Raw genomic sequence first — 16,385 nt, 5'->3', positions numbered from 1 at the left:
TGGCAAGCCACATTGTTCAAAAACACAACATAAACTCATAACCCTAACTTTAAGCTAAACATGCATTCTACCCCATAGATCTTCATGAAACTTACTTAAAATATGAAATGAGCTTAAGATCGGCTCTTACCTCTTGAAGATCGAGAGAGAGATGACCTAATCTTGGAGATGGGAGATTTTCAACTTCCTTGGGTCTCCAAGCTCAAAACTTGCTCAAAACTTGAAAATCTTCAAAACAAGATGAAAACTTGTGAAAATCGTGAAAGATTTGAAGGAAGAACTCAAAGATTGGTGAGGGACGGCGGAGAGCTCACCTGGGCCGAAAATGGGGAGAAAAGCTCGCCCATTTCGGCTAAGGGACCCTTTTATAGTGGCTGGCCAGGCCACGTTCGGGGGCCGAACGTGCCTCCGCATGCATGCCATGTTCGGCGGCCGAACTTGAGGTTTGGCGGCCGAACCTGGACTTCCCTCACTTATGCCTTCGGGGGCCTAAGGCACACCCGAAATGCCTGCATGTTCGACGGCCGAACCTGGGTTTTCCTCCAAGGTTGTTTTTATGCAAAAACTCATTTTCCTTTTTACTTAAAATCATCAAAAACATTAAAACATTTTATTAAAACATGGTTTTACCCTTCTAGAGGTCTCCGACATCCGAGATTCCACCGGACGGTAGAAATTCCGATACCGAAGTCTAGCCGGGTATTACAGTTAATGAGTGTAATTAAAATGAAAATAATGAGAGACTTATAAGATCTATAAAAATACGTGTTTCTAATGTCATAAAAACTATTCATAAGTATATAGAGTAAAGGAAAGTTATTGAAAATAATGTTATTTCAAAGTATGGTATAGGACAATTACGAAGTTTGTATTAATGCATAATCATGAATATTTTTTGAAATCTCACATTCGAAAAAGATCTAACAGATGATTAATATTATGAAAAAACTAATATCATTGATATTAATATGATATAACAATCGAATAAGTCATGAACTGTCATTATATGATAAGGCAACGTAGCGTGGATCTCATAAATTGATACGTGAAATATCAGGATACTATAATACTCGATGTTTCGTCAAAACTGTCTTCTCTTGAGCTGGTCGAGTTGTTCATGGAAAGTTATAATTAGCGGATATAATCTAACAGATTTTCATTATTTCTATAATCACGAAATCATTTATCTACTAACTGATACGAGTCGGATTTTCAGTAAATTTAACAATTAATTATATTTTTTTACTATAAAGGCAAACATGAACAGAGTTGAAAATAAACATTCTTATGCATTCATTCTAAACTCAAAACAATTTCTTACATTCACCCTTTCTAGTAAATTATTGACTTAAGTGTCGGAGTGGCCATTTATAAATGCAATCACTTTATGTTTTTTATAAATTGACATCAAATATAATGTTAAATGTTGATATAAATACTTAAAAAGATATTTATGCTTTTATATCCATTAAAATTGGGAGAAATGATAGCGTAAAATGTTCAGACTAATTATGTTTCCATCAAAATATTGCAGGAGTTTTACTATATATGAGACGAGATTGGTATTTATTAAGTTAAAATAATAGGGGAAAATGCTAAACTACAAAGAAAATTAAGTACATAATTTAATAAATGAATATGAAACTAATTAAACACTATATATAAATAAGGAGAGGTCTGTCACATAACTCTACTTTTTAAGCCAATTCTTATTGATTCTCTCATAGTTAAAATGTTGATAAGGAGTGCATCTTAAATTGAGAAGTCACCGGAAAACCAATTAGATTCAATCCTTCAGGACTTGAAGCGACCATGTCCCAATGCACCCATTACTTCAAAAAAAAAAACAAAAGTTGCACGTGATGACAGTTTATACAAGGAGATGTGCATTATAGATAAATTACTATAATATAATTCGAAGCGGCGGCTACCATTCCTGAACGTCATACAACAAACTTTCTAATTCTGCTTTTTTTTGACTCTTAACCTCCTATTCTGCATCGTCCACTCTTCTTTGTTCAGCACCGAATTGTGCTATTTTTTACTCAGCCAATGAAGCTTCAGATCTTATAAAAGCAAAATACTTTTTTTCTTTTATATATATATATATATATTACAATTAAACTCTATTATTATAATTATATTTTAACTTTTTTCATACTTTTAAAATTTTTACTTAAAATAATAAATTAATTATATTATTCTAGAATATATCAATATCACCGAATTAACAAATTTTTTAAGTACAATAATTTTCAAAAGGATAAAAACATTTTTTTTTTACTTTTTAAATTAAAAAAATGCTTTATATTAAATAAATAAGCATATGTTTTCTTCACTGTTAATAAAACATAAAAACTATTATTTTTTTCAAGAAAACAAAAAATACAAACAAAAAATTGATTTGGAACTAAACAAGTATTTACTCATCAATTAGCATAATTGATTTTATAAGAAAAAAATTAAATAAATTTTTATAAAATTATATAAAATTTTATTTTTTTTAATTTAAAAGAATTGAACTATTTCCTATTTAAAAAATTGTTAAAAAAATTAATTGAATTAAATATTTTTGAACTTGTTAGTTTCAAACGGAGGGTTAACATTTGAATAAAAAAAAATTCAATTTTCCTAAATTGAGTTTTTAGCCTAACTGACCTAAACATATTAATTTAAACATATTATAAATATTATAATCTTATATTTAATATGTTTAACCATATAATGAAAAAATATTTTTAATATGTAATTATCATAATAATTACTATAATAATTTTACAATATATTCATAATATTAAAATAAAAATAAGATTTTATTATTAAAAAATTTGAAATATTATTATTATTATTATTATTATTTATTATTATTATATTGTTATATTGTTTTGGTAGGAATTTTGCACCACGGGATAGACGTATTTCATCACCAGCCTGCAAATTGGTGGGGGCCACTTCCTCCTTTTCTTCCTTCTCTCTCACCAAATACATTTATGAGTGTAATATCCACGTTTGGACTGCACACCATTATTTGTGCTTCCTATACAATGTAACTGTACAAGAATTATGTTAATAGGAATTCATGGAAACTTACTGAAATTTTAACCTTATAAATAGGGCATTCCATTCCATATATCAACAACATCAAGTGAAGAATATAACAAAGAGTGAAAATGGAAGGAAAGGGAGTGTGTTCACAAACTTGGTTTACTAGTGCAATGAGTCTTACCAAGTCAGGGGCATCTAACGTGCCCGATTCTTACATTCTTCCTTCATCAGCAAGGCCAAATGCTACTCTGAACCCCTCCACCACCCTTCCAATTGTTGACCTTTCCATGCTGCACCATCCTTCTCTTAGGCCTCGTGTTGTAAATGAGATACGAAGTGCCTGTAAGGAAATTGGGTTCTTTCAGGTAAAGTTCACACAGTAGCCAAACCCATTTTAATACCGCATGTCCATAGTATCAAGTAAAAGCTAGCTGTGTGTTATTTTATGTAAATATGACATTGTTCCTACCACATTTAATCTGTTTTTCAATCTTTAAACCACCGTGCAAGAAATACCATATCAAGGGATAAAAGGAGAAGCTAGCTAATTGTTTATGCATCTAGAATTTCAGAACCCCTATACCTTGGTTGACATGATGCCACCACCCTTACCATGAAGAATACAAAATCATAGATGAGTCATTTAACAGTTAAATCCTTCTTTTACGTGTACTATGAAAAAATGCATGCATGAACCTACATAGCTGCCATGATTTTTTTTATATATACGAATTTGAACGTCCAAACTTTCATGTTTTCAGGTGATAAACCATGGAATCCCTCTTCATGTGATGAAAGATGCTCTAGATGCTGTGATGGGCTTCTTCGACCTGCCTCTTGAAGAGAAGATGCTTCTGATGTCAGGCAATGTCCATGCCCCTGTAAGGTATGGCACCAGTTTAAATCATTCGAGGGATAAAGTTCATTTTTGGAGAGACTTCATCAAGCATTACTCTCATCCCATCTCAGAGTGGATTCACCTATGGCCTGCAAATCCTCCAAGTTACAGGTATATAAATCCAGAATTAATTGGTTCATAAAACATTTAATGTAAGTTTTCAGGTCCAAATTAATAGCATAAAAATTTTAAATTTGCAATGGTTAACATCAGAAAGAGTTTGTTTGCATTCATGCCTTGCCTTCACCTTCCTTAAAAGGAAACCTTAGAAAAAAGGGATGAAAATGGTAAAGGGTATCATACAATGAAATGGGTTCAAAGTTCTTGATGCTGTTTTTTGTTTTGCCCTAAAAACATTCCCCTTTTTTTTGGTGACACAGGGAGAAAATGGCTAAGTATGCAACAGCTGTGCAGAATTTACAAAAACAACTAATGAGAGTTGTTTTAGAAAGCTTGGGACTGAACCCTAATTACTTACAAAATGAAATTGAAGAAGGATCACAAGTGATGACCATGAACTGCTATCCAGCATGTCCTGAACCACAGCTCACATTAGGCATGCCACCGCACTCAGACTATGGGTCATTGACGATCTTACTTCAGAGCTGCACAGGTCTACAGATCATGGACCAGAATAAGAATTGGATCCCAGTTCCAGTGACTGAAGGAGCACTACTGGTTCAGTTGGGAGATCAGGTAGAAGTAATGAGCAACGGCCAATATAAGAGTGTTGTTCACCAAGCAACTGTTAGCCCTCAGAGGAAGCGTTTTTCGATAGCAAGTCTTCACAGTCTAGCCTTAAACAAGAAAGTTGGGCCAGCACCAGAGCTTGTCGATGAGCAACACCCGACATCCTACAAAGAGTTCAGTTTCAGCGATTTTCTTGATTATATTTCAAATAATGATATATTAGATGGAAGGTTTATTGATACACTGAAGAAGAATCCATGAAAAGGTGGTGCAGTAGGGTTACCTATATCTATTTAGCATATTATGTTGCATGCATGGTTAGATAATGACACTACCACTAGGTAATATTCCATGTACTTGGGAAGACACTAAATAAAATGATTTCACGCGCTTTTCTTTACTTTTGCTCAACATCATTTGCTGCTTCCTCTAATTCGACCATAAAGATGATAAAAAAACAACAGCAGATATGCCCTTCTCGCACGTGATCATTGACTCAAATTCAAACAGGGAAAGTACCAAAATTAACTGCAATCATCAAATAGAAAAAGCACAGATGCATTGCTTCTCATACGTAACGAAGCTGCTGCGCAACAGCCAGATATCATCTTTTGATTTCGTTACGTTATCCTTTAGTTCACGAGTATCAGCGCTTGATGTCTGCCACATAGCCTACATCCGTATCTTCACATGGAATGAAAACATGAATCATCATTATGCATAAAGGTGATCAATTCTCGATTAAAAATCTTTCCAAATGGATAACAACAGTATTTTCAACACAAGAGAAAAGCTCAAGATTCAATATCCATCTTGTTTCATTTCAAGAAATTATTTTCCAAAAATTCCAATTGCATCTGAACATATGAAAATGTTCTTAAATTTAAAGGCCATATATTATTCTTGTATGTTAATCTAGGTTCAAGATTTCGAAAAGAACAGATACATGATTAAAATCTTCCAAGATGGCACAACTAGGGGCAGGCTAGATTTGGTATAAGCACTGATTTGAAAAGTACAGAGGATGGCTAAAAAACTATATATGATAGTATTCTCAAAATTACCATAGTTTTTTTTAACACGATAAGTTTACATTTATAGACCTATACGAGATAATTTATCTTTCAGATAAATCATTATTTCATATTTTCAGCTTCGCTTGATTAGAGACCCTCCAGAAGGTTGGCATTTCTCTGTGTTTCTGCATTTCACAGTCAACTAGAAGTTGGCTTCTGTGCAGTCAAGATAAAATTCTATTGGATTGTTTGAAACTATTTACTACCTCTTGAATATATACCTTGAATAAAAACGTAACCAAGATTTCATTATTTCATAGGTACATTGGCCCAAAAAAGCCAAACCTTCTCGCGAATTCCCGCATATATCCACTTCTTTAAATCTTATACATTATACCCCAAACAAACTTTATAATTTGTTGTAATTATATCTAATTGCTTAAATTAATTTTGACCATCTTCAAAATTGCAGACCTGTAATGACATATAGAATTTAAGTATTTTTTTTTTGAAATGAAAAATTCTATCTTAGCAAAAAGAATTAACCATGGTTAAAACTTAAGAAATTCATAACACACAATAGTAAACTATTCATAATCAATCTGTAATAGATTTACAAGCAAGTTAACATAATGGCTGTTACCTATACTCACTCGAAGGGAAGCGGCCGACCCACAAATTTTTGAATGTCATTAGTTGCAACAACGGGGGGGGGGGGGGGGGGGGGGGTCACTTGTCTTCGTGCTCCACTGCTTCGTAGGTATGGCTATTTGGCTCAATACTCTGCGATAGTGACACCAGGTGCTGCGATGAGCTCCGGCGTCGAAATGGGCAGTCATCATCCCTGGTTTGGCGCGACTGAGGGCAGCGGTGGAGATGAGAGGAGCGGCGCTGGAAATGGAATTTCTATTTGGAATCGACAATGATGGCACGTGATTCTATGATCTTGGGATGAAAATGGGTACTCTGATTTCTTGCAGCATTGAGTCTCTCTTGGCGAAAGAATACCCATACGTTCTTCCGTGAGAGGGAATCGATTCTGTGAACTGGTCATGCAGGTTGGGTGAGGATTGACAGAGGGTACATACTATAGGTTTGGGGCGTCGATAAAGATGGAGAGTGGTGGTTCTAGTGGTGGAGGAATGGATGAGGAGCGGGAGGAGGTGAAGAGTTGGGGTTAAGGAGAAAGGAACTGCAGCGGTGCTGGGAGCAAAGGTGTTGAAAGGGGGAGTTGGTCGCGTCGGAGGAAAAGTAATGGGAGAACGTGCTGATGGGGAACCGTTGGTTTGGTGGGTCTAGTGATTGAAGGAGGCAAAGGTTGAGAGAGAAGCTGGTTGGTGAGCTCGAGATGGAGCACAGGTGCCGGGTGGACGTGCGTTGGGAAAGGATGGTGCAGAGGCCGAAGCGGACCGTGGGTATGGTGGGTCTTAAGTTTTACCCATGGTTGTTTTTTGAGATGAAAATTTTTATTTTAAAAAGTTACAGTTAATTTCATGGCAGTCAAAATTTATTTAACTAATTAAAGTTTGGAATATAATGCACAAAATTTTAAAAAATGGATATAATTAAAATTTTATAAAAAGATTTTGTTTTTTTAAACTAATATGCTTACTTCATACTTGATTAATAAAAGAGGGAAAAGAAAATTCTAGTTCATTATCTTCTTCTGCAATGTTGATAGTACAATTAAAGACTTTGATTGCTTAATGATTAGAAATGGTATATTAGATATTTGATTTTCTATGAAATCAAAACAATGAATTGAGTAGAATTTGGTAAAATCCACAGAATTGAAATGCCCTAGATGAGGAACAGGGGCCAAATTAATCATCCCAATTGGATCTAATCAATTAAATGTCATGGTGCAATTGTATTGATATTGACAAAAATTTAGTTTCCCAGTTAAAGAAACAAACTCAATTTCATTGAGTAGTTATAATCTAAATCCCTCCCCTCCCCCAAAAATTTGAAAAAAAAAATACATTGAAAAGGTTTTATTCAATGCGATTACAATGATAGATAATGACTTACCAAATATTTTATACAACAACAAAGTCCATCATGGGTCATCATCTTTTTGAGACCGTTGCCTTCCCTCATCCTCTTTTTACATACATTTCTTTGCTCAAAATAAGAATTTTGAAAAGGAACCTTCTATATTTCTCCGACTAATATTTATAATAATCCAACTATTATTTTAATTGAAATCCACAATAAAAATTTTATCCGACCGCTATTCATTTATATAAATTTTCTAATATGTTCATATGGTGTAGTTTTTTGGCGAGTCTCAACTAGTAAGATTGACTTTTTTTAACAGTTTAAATATATTTTTTCTTTTAGAAATAAACAATATCAAATATATTTTTGCACGTAAAAATTTTAAATTATAGGCTTTTTCCTTTTTTTAAGAATAAATCACAGTACATTTTTTAATAACATCTTTTTTTTTTAGAGATATTTTTATTAATAAAAAATTAAGTTTTTTTTTTTTCATTTTCAGCTATAAAGTCCCTGAGGTGACTTTTTTTCCTTGTAAAGCATAGAGTAACAATCGTCATAATATTGTTTACATATTAAATTTTGTACATTGTAATTTATTTATTTTATTTATTAAATTAAAAATAATTATTCACATTTTTTTGAAGTTTTTTTAGACAAAAATAAATAAATATGATATAACATGTATATGTGATGCCACTTTTTTGAGAAAAAAATTCACATATTTAAATAAAAAAGTGATACATACAATTTAATTTTAAATGATAATTAATAAGATAAAATAAATTCATTTATATTTAATCATCATTTTACATGCAAATATAAAATAATAATATATAGTTAATATCATAACAAATGAATCGCGAAACTAATTATCAACACTTTTCCTCATAACAACTTTAAAAAAAAAAAATATCAACACTTCAATTTTTTTAGTACTTTAAATATTAAAAAATATAGTAAATATTTTTTAAAAAAATATTTTATGTAAAATAAATAGAGCTTAAAATATAGAATAATGATATTCATAACATAAATAGAAGGGTAATAAAATTAAATAATAAATTAGTAAATTTAATAAAGTTGAAATAAGAAAATGCAATTTAGTAAATTACTAAGTGGAGTTAAAATTCGGTCATTGAGTCTGGCAAATACCCATCTTGTAGCGTCGGCATAAAATGACTTAGTTAATCAGGATTAACATCCGGATATGTGTCTGGTTGATTTTCACCTTGTGACTTGGGCATAAAATGCTTTAGACTTTTTGTGAATTGGTATTAACACCTGAACATGTACCTGGTGGATGCCCGCCTTGTGGCATGAGCAAATGCCTTATAAATTTTTATATGAGATTAATGATGGGTCATTGAGTTTGGCGAATATCCACCTTGTGGCTTAGGCAACTACCTTAAAAATTTTTATATGGACTAACACCCGATCGTTGAGTCTGGTGGATGTCCGCCTTGTGGCTTGGCATAGAATGCCTTAGTTAACAAGACTAATATATGATCATTGAGTCTGGCAGATTTTCGCCCTGTGGCATTAGCATGAAATACCTTAATTAATCGAGACTAATACTCGGACATCTACCTGGCAGATTCCTGCCTTATGGCTCGTCTAGCGGATACCCGCTTTGTGGCGTCAGCATAAAATGCCTTATTTAATCGGGACTAACACTCGACCATCTGCCTGGTGGAATTTCGCTTTGTGGCTTGTCTAGCGGATACTTGCCTTGTGACATCAATATAAGATGCCTTAGTTAATCGAAACTAATATTCAGACATGTACCTAATGAATTTCCACCTTGTGGCTAGCCTAGCGGATACCCGCATTATGATGTCAGCATAAAATGACTTAGTTAATCGGGACAAACACCCAAATATATGCCTGGCGGTTTTCCACCTTATGACTCGCCTGGCAGATACTTACCTTGTAGTGTCAGCATAAAATGCCTTAGTTAATCAGAATTAATACCTGGACATGTGTCTGGCGAATTTTCGTGGCATCGACATAAAATGTCTTAGTTAATCGAGACTAACACCCAAATATGTCCCTGGCAGCTTCTCACCTTATGGATTGCCTGTGAATACCCACCTTATGGCGTTGGCATAAAATGCCTTAGTTAATCGAGATAATACTCGGACATGTGCCTGATGGATTTTCGCCTTGTGGCTCACCTGGCGAATACCCGCCTTGTGGCGTCGGCATAAAATGCCTTAGTTAATCGAGACTAACACCTGAATATGTGTCTAGCAGATTCCCGCCTTGTGGCTCACTTGGCGGATACCTGTCTTTTGGCATCAGCATAAAATGCTTTAGTTGAGCGAGACTAATACCTAGATATGTGCCTGGCGGATTTTCACCTTGTGGCTTGCTTGGCGAATACTCATCTTGTGGCATCGACATAAAATGTCTTAGTTAATCGGGACTAACACCCGAAGAAATGCCTGGCAGATTTCCACCTTTTGGCATTGTTCTTGTCTGCGCGCTTTCGTCCATCCAACATTTCTGATTTATGCATAAAAAAATTGAAAAATACATCATAGTTTTATTGATAACATTTTCATAAATTACAAGCATACTTTCAAGAATAACTAAAAGATTCGATCATCTAACTTGACCAATTTCAAAATTTAGAGTTTGACTCCAGAGATGAATATCTATGAAATTCTATTTTTATAGACCTTTATTTCCACTCATTCCTCTTGCAATCACGTGAATAACTCTTACGGGTTTATTTTCATCAAAATTGACTGGTGTTCTTACCTCAAGTCCTGACCTTTTTTATTCTTTGTCTTTTATAGCAAACTTTTGAAGTATGTTGTCCCTTATTAATATCTTATATCGTCTTTCAGCTGCCGGCACTCCTCTTTGTATATTCGTGATCTTTGTGAAAATGACAGTTCTTGGTCCTATCTTGCCTTCCAGCCTTCTCAAGGTTGAGTTTGGAAGGCCATCTGACTTCCTTGTTATTCTTCCTATCTTGCCTTCCAGCCTTCTCAAGGTTTATACTTACTTTGGTCATCCTTCCTTCTAAAGATTGGATAAATTTTGTGGTCTCTTTTATATCTTCACATATCTGACTTTTGATTTTGATTTTGCTTTTTACTCGTCATTTTATCCTCTCTCAATGTTTGGACTTCGTCTTCCAACCTGATATACTTATGGGCTTTGTCTATTAGCTGTTGGTACGTAGCGACTAGGTTCTTGATTAGGGAATCTATGAACTTTATAGTGCGTGTTCCTTTCTTTAATGCTTCACATACTATCTCATGATTTAATTCCTCCACCTGTATTGCTTCTGCATTAAACCATGAGATAAAGCTCCTTAAAGACTTACCCTCTCCTTGGTGGATCTTCCACAAGTTAAAGGAAAACTATTTTTTAGAAGGTATACAAATAATAGATCTGGATTTAAATAACATAGCAAATTGCATAAAGTTCTGAATTAAACTGAGCTCAAATGTTGATACCATTTTGAGCTAAACATGTGAGTGTTGACGAAAACACTTGACACAACACATAGTCGTTGATATCTTGAAGGTCCTAAAGTTCGCCAGGTGACTTCTGGGATCTGTTGTTCCATCATATTTTTCCAAGCTTGGCAGCTTGAACTTGGTTGAAAAAGTTTCTACTAAGATCTCTTTTGATAGGGGTGAGACATTGTCCAGGCCATAGTTCTCCTCTTGCTCCTTCTGGTACCTTTGAACAGTCCATACCAGCTTTCAGTCAACGTCTTCCTCAAACTTGGCCTTTCCTTTGGACTGCGTTTGGATCGGCTCTGTCCAAGTCCTTAGAGTATCCACAGAGGCTTCCTTCCCCCTAGTAGCCATGAATGATGCCTCTTTCGAGCTTTGTTTTGCTCAAGAGTGGCCTGCAACCTTTTAATGTATTGGAGTATTTTCTTATTATTCTGATAGTATTTTCCTGATCCACATTAAAATATATTTTCGTGAGTCATTCAATGGAGTATAATCTTTATACTTACTTTGGCCATCCTTCCTTCTAGAGATTGGGTAAATTCTGTGGTCTCTTTTATATCCTCCCATCTCTGACTTTTGATTTTGATTTTGCTTTTTACTCGTCATTTTATCCTTTCTCAATGTTTGGACTTTGTCATCCAACCTGATGTACTTATGGGCTTTGTCAATTAGTTGTTGGTACGTAGCAGCTGAGTTCTTGATTAGGGAATCTATGAACTTGACATTGCGTGTTCTCTTTTTAATGCTTCACATGCTATCTCATGATTTAATTCCTCCACCTGTATTGCTTCTGCATTAAACCACGAGATAAAACTCCTTAAAGACTTGCCATCTCCTTGGTGGATCTTCCACAAGTTAGAGAAAAGCTTTTTTTTTAGAAGGTATATAAATAATAAATCTGAATTTAAATAACATAGCAAATTGCATAAAGTTCTGAATTAAACTGAGCTCAAATGTTGATACCATTTTGAGCTAAACATGTGAGTGTTGACAAAAACACTTGACACAACACAAAATCGTTGACATCCTGAAGGTCCTAAAGTTCACCAGGTAACTTTTGGGATCTGTTGTTCCATCATATTTGTCCAAACTTGGTAGCTTGAACTTGGTTAGAAAAGTTTCTACTAAGATCTCTTCTGATAAGGGTAAGACATTGTCCAGGCCATAGTCCTCCTCTTGCTCCTTCTGGTACCTTTGAACAGTTCGTATTAGTTTTTAGTCGACGTCTTCCTCGAACTTGGCATTCCCTTTGGACCGCATTTGGATCGGCTTTGTCCAAGTCCTTAGAGTATCCTCAGAGGCTTCCTTCCCCCTGGTAGCCATGAATGATGCCTCTTTCGAGCTTTGTTTTGCTCGAGAGTGGTCTGCAACTTTTTAATGTATTGAAGTATTTTCTTATTGTTCTGATAGTTGAGATTTAATTCGTTGACCATAGAGGGTATGTTTTGTCCATTGCCAGGAGAGGAAGAAATGATAACATCCTCATTGATATCAATCTTAGCAGTAGCTCGTGAATTGTCGACCATTTCATGATAGATAAAAAAAAAATCTTTTTTAAGAGAAAGGAGATAAGAAACTAATTTTAATCCAAATGAACAAAGAGAATTCAATAGATTTTCCGGCAATGAAATCAAATAATATGGCTGAAACGAAGGTATGCTGTGATTGGTCAATCTGCAAGAAAGAGAATGTGAGGTGGTTGGCGCCTATGGCAACCACTCCGACGCTCAAGTCAGTAAATTGAAAAAAAGGGCGAGCGTATTGTAATGCTTTGATCTCAAGAGTAGTTATGTAAAAATTGTGTATCTTAGTTTTTATTATCATTAGTTTTTATATTGTAAGAAGATCAAGTTAATTATAACATTTTTTGAAAATTCGGCTGGTACCGACTAATTGATAGGGGATCCTACCGGATAATTGATCAGGGATTTCGTGATTACAGGCGTAATGAGAATCTGCTGGATTGTACCTGCTAACGGTAACTTTATATGAAGAGTCAACCTATTTAGGAGAGCGCAAGTCTTGACAAAGACCGGATGTCATGGTGTTCAGATCTTTCTCTCTACGAGTAGGACTACGTATCGGTTTATTAGACTCTTGCTACATGTTCCTGTTTTATGGTGACAGCTCATAATTTAGCTTAAGCGATTGTTATGCTATATCATAAACTAAAAATAATAATATTTGTAGTTGAAATAAATGATATAAATACTTTTTTTTAAATTAAAATAAATGAACTAATATTGAAAATGTTTTGATTTAATAAATATTCTTACCAGATAATTTTAAAATATCAAGTAAATAATTAATTTTAACAATGCATCTACGAAATACTAAAGGTTAAAAAAAAAGGATTTTGTGGGTTTGATAAAAATACAGTATAAAATAACAGAAATAGAAAAGGACAGAGGTAGTTATAAATGGGCAAAAAGACTCAACTTTGAAGGTAGAATTCTAAATGCATCACTTTTATATAAATGCATATAATTCATATTTATTGTATGTATTTGGGGAAGAATTCATCTTCTCCTTAAACACAATAAGTATTCACAGTATCTACATTTTTTTAAAGCAAAATTATTACTTGTATTAATAAAATTCCATCAAATAAAGAGATATATTATCTCAAACAGAGAGACGGTTGTACCTAATAGATTATTTAACCAATGTATGAACAGTTAAAGTGGTATGACGATGAACTCATCTAACAGAAATATCAGTTCTAGAGTCTAATAAAGATTTACAATCATTCAAAATCAAATCAAGTTCAGAAATGTCTAAATGTGGAGACTAAAGAGTTTGAACCATTTGCAAACAGTCCATAAAAATACAGTCATTAAAAGGAAAAAATTCCATCGCAAAAAGTAAACAGTGATGGAAAGCAGCTAAAGGTTTAACAATTACCGGCATACCATTACCTTTCGAGAAATCAGAAACACCATGTTGAAATATACCCTTAGAGTTTTCCACATTGAAACCATAGCCAATAAAATCTTGAGGTTGAAACAAAACCCCATCAACTTGACAAAACCAACTAAAATTATCCAAACTTAAAGATGACGCACGAATTTGGAGAGGAATGCCTTCAAAATCACGAGCAGAATTTGAGGAATAAAACAAGATTCTGCCCTAATATAAAGTAGCAGTTGTATTTCCATGCAAAGCACCAGCACGTTGAGCACATTCCCAATCCAAGATATGATGCATGACATCTTCCACAAGGTGAGCTGCTGAATTTTGCACCTGATTCCATAATAATGAGTTTCTTGCGACCATAATCTCCATGCATAGACATTCACAGTATCTACATATACATATAAATAGAAAAATAAAAATAAATATATGAGAAGAGGTGGGCAAATGGTAACTAGCTGCTATAAAAACTATGGTTGTTTAGCAAAGTGGTTCTTGTTTCCACAGGGTAAGAGGCGGGAGAGTTAGATGTAGTGAACATTTATTACAAAGAGGAGCATTTTACTTACATAATGCTGGATTGACACCCACCTTATTTCTGAGATGTCAAAATTTGATGTATGCTTTAATGATTTTTAGAAAAATGGCTTACCATCACATTCCTACTCCATTAATTGTCTGATGTAAAATACTCAATACTACTCCATTAACCGTGTGATGTAAAATACTCAATACGATAATTTTGCTGTTACTAAATTCATATTCCGTTCCGTTATTCGGTGAGAGGCATCATATCTCTCTTTTATTATGGTGGCAGACTGAATTTAGATCCAATTCACAATTTTATTTTACCTTTTTTTATTAAATTAAATTATTAAATTAAATTATTAATTATGTTAATGATTTTGTTATTGTTTCTGCGAGTAGTCATGCCCATGTCCAACTTTAGTATGTTTTGGGTTTAAGTTTGGGCGTACTATGGGCCAATGAAGCCCTAATACAATTGTGGGCCCTAACCTTTCTCCCCTTCAATACTGGTGGTGGTCATTTCGCCCCTTCTTTTCACTCCTTCTTCGTCTCGTGTCCAAATTGACTGCCTGTAATCTCAACGGAGTAACTTCTCGCTCCAGCTAACTAACCTTAAGAGAATGACTCCAGAGTATAAGTTCTAATATAATGTTCATATCTTTGTTTCTTAGCTAAACCATATAAATTTTATTTGATTCGAACACCCTTTTTTTAAAAAAAAAAATTTCTGTCAGACAATTTTACAAAGTCAAATGTTTTACTCTAATACAAATATATCATCTCGCCTTGCATGACTTTAATACTTTTCTTATAACAACTATAACCTCTTAACACTTTTATCTCTTATTATCTTTGTGTCGGAGAAATTAATTCCTACTATTTATACTACAAATCTATATAAATTCGATTTAGATAAAAATTATTCATTTTAATGAAATTTTTTTCTCAAACCTCATTGAAATTAAATCATAATAACTATGGTATACATGTGGTACTTACATATTTGAAGTCACAATAAACAAGAAGTTATTTTAGTTGGTCAAAATATAAATGTGAAACATTAGACTTAAAATCTGTGATGTTTTTGTTAAAGAAGCACACAAGCCTATTCACCAAACTAGACTTAGTCTGAGTTTCATAATTAATAATCACTAAATGAACATTAATCAATCGATCCTTAAGCACACTTATGCTAATTGATGGATTTTTATGATTTTCGTCCATCAATGCTTTTACTCGATTGATTTGCCGTATCAGAAGCAAAACATGACTTCTTAGAGACATTGATCAAGCTTGAAGTTACCATTTTTTCATTGAGATGAATTTGAATTAAAATTCAAATGGACCTTTAAATTTAAATAAGCCAATACATTAACCAGATTCCATTACGTGCTTTTTTACTATAACACTTTCTATATATTAGACCGTGGGTAAAAAATATTTTAGATTTAGGTTGATAGACGAGAAACAAATACTCATTTATTTTAGATTTAAATTGATAGATGAGAAATAAATTTTATGAGTATTGAACGAGTCATTGAATATTTTTTTTCAAGGGTTCTCTTCATTCTCACAGATGGAGTAAATACTCGATAAAAATATTTTATTTTTTAATAGACCGATTTATTCTGAACAATATTTAATTCTAAACTAATGGATTGAGGATATTTGTGTTCTAAAAACCCTAAAAACTTTGCACTTGCATACATATTGTGACATTTTAATGGTGAATCTGACTACTATTCAAAAAATGCAAGATAGGGATTCAAGAAAACATCCTCCAAGAAATGGGAGTTCAAGCATGAGAAATTC

At 33.5% G+C, this 16,385-nt stretch overlaps 1 protein-coding gene and 1 long non-coding RNA gene across 5 annotated transcripts; one reads left to right on the top strand and one right to left on the bottom strand.

The window, feature by feature from the left end:
- The first annotated feature begins 3,134 nt into the window (after nucleotides 1–3,134).
- Nucleotides 3,135–4,894, top strand: LOC110604710 (flavanone 3-dioxygenase 3). The gene is made up of 3 exons (XM_021742989.2): nucleotides 3,135–3,410; nucleotides 3,807–4,054; nucleotides 4,324–4,894. The coding sequence occupies exons 1-3, from the start codon at nucleotides 3,171–3,173 to the stop codon at nucleotides 4,892–4,894; spliced, it is 1,059 nt and encodes a 352-aa protein (XP_021598681.1). The 5' UTR covers nucleotides 3,135–3,170.
- LOC122722183 lies at nucleotides 3,797–7,095 on the bottom strand. 4 transcript variants are annotated; one of them, XR_006349130.1, is made up of 4 exons: nucleotides 6,293–7,090; nucleotides 5,208–5,317; nucleotides 4,422–4,797; nucleotides 3,798–4,032 (listed from the first exon to the last, which is right to left on the bottom strand). It is a non-coding gene; the product is annotated as an uncharacterized LOC122722183 (long non-coding RNA). The 4 variants fall into 4 exon arrangements; XR_006349127.1 differs by lacking the exon at nucleotides 5,208–5,317 and having other exon boundaries at nucleotides 3,797–4,032; nucleotides 6,293–7,086; XR_006349128.1 differs by having other exon boundaries at nucleotides 4,422–5,317; nucleotides 6,293–7,095.
- Nucleotides 7,096–16,385: the final 9,290 nt, after the last annotated feature.

This window comes from Manihot esculenta, chromosome 17 (assembly GCF_001659605.2).
Source record: "Manihot esculenta cultivar AM560-2 chromosome 17, M.esculenta_v8, whole genome shotgun sequence".
In the NCBI taxonomy this organism is placed as follows: Eukaryota; Viridiplantae; Streptophyta; class Magnoliopsida; order Malpighiales; family Euphorbiaceae; genus Manihot; species Manihot esculenta.
Note: the sequence above shows the minus strand (reverse complement) of the source record. Positions and strands in the feature narration are given on the sequence as shown.

What these genes read in the sequence shown, in the direction of transcription:
- LOC110604710 (XM_021742989.2), top strand. Translation starts at nt 3,171, where the DNA reads ATGGAAGGAAAGGGAGTGTGTTCACAAACTTGGTTTACTAGTGCAATG. An exon ending in AGGAAATTGGGTTCTTTCAG is followed by an intron (nt 3,411 to 3,806) that starts GTAAAGTTCACA and finishes TCATGTTTTCAG; the next exon opens with GTGATAAACCATGGAATCCC. An exon ending in GCAAATCCTCCAAGTTACAG is followed by an intron (nt 4,055 to 4,323) that starts GTATATAAATCC and finishes TTGGTGACACAG; the next exon opens with GGAGAAAATGGCTAAGTATG.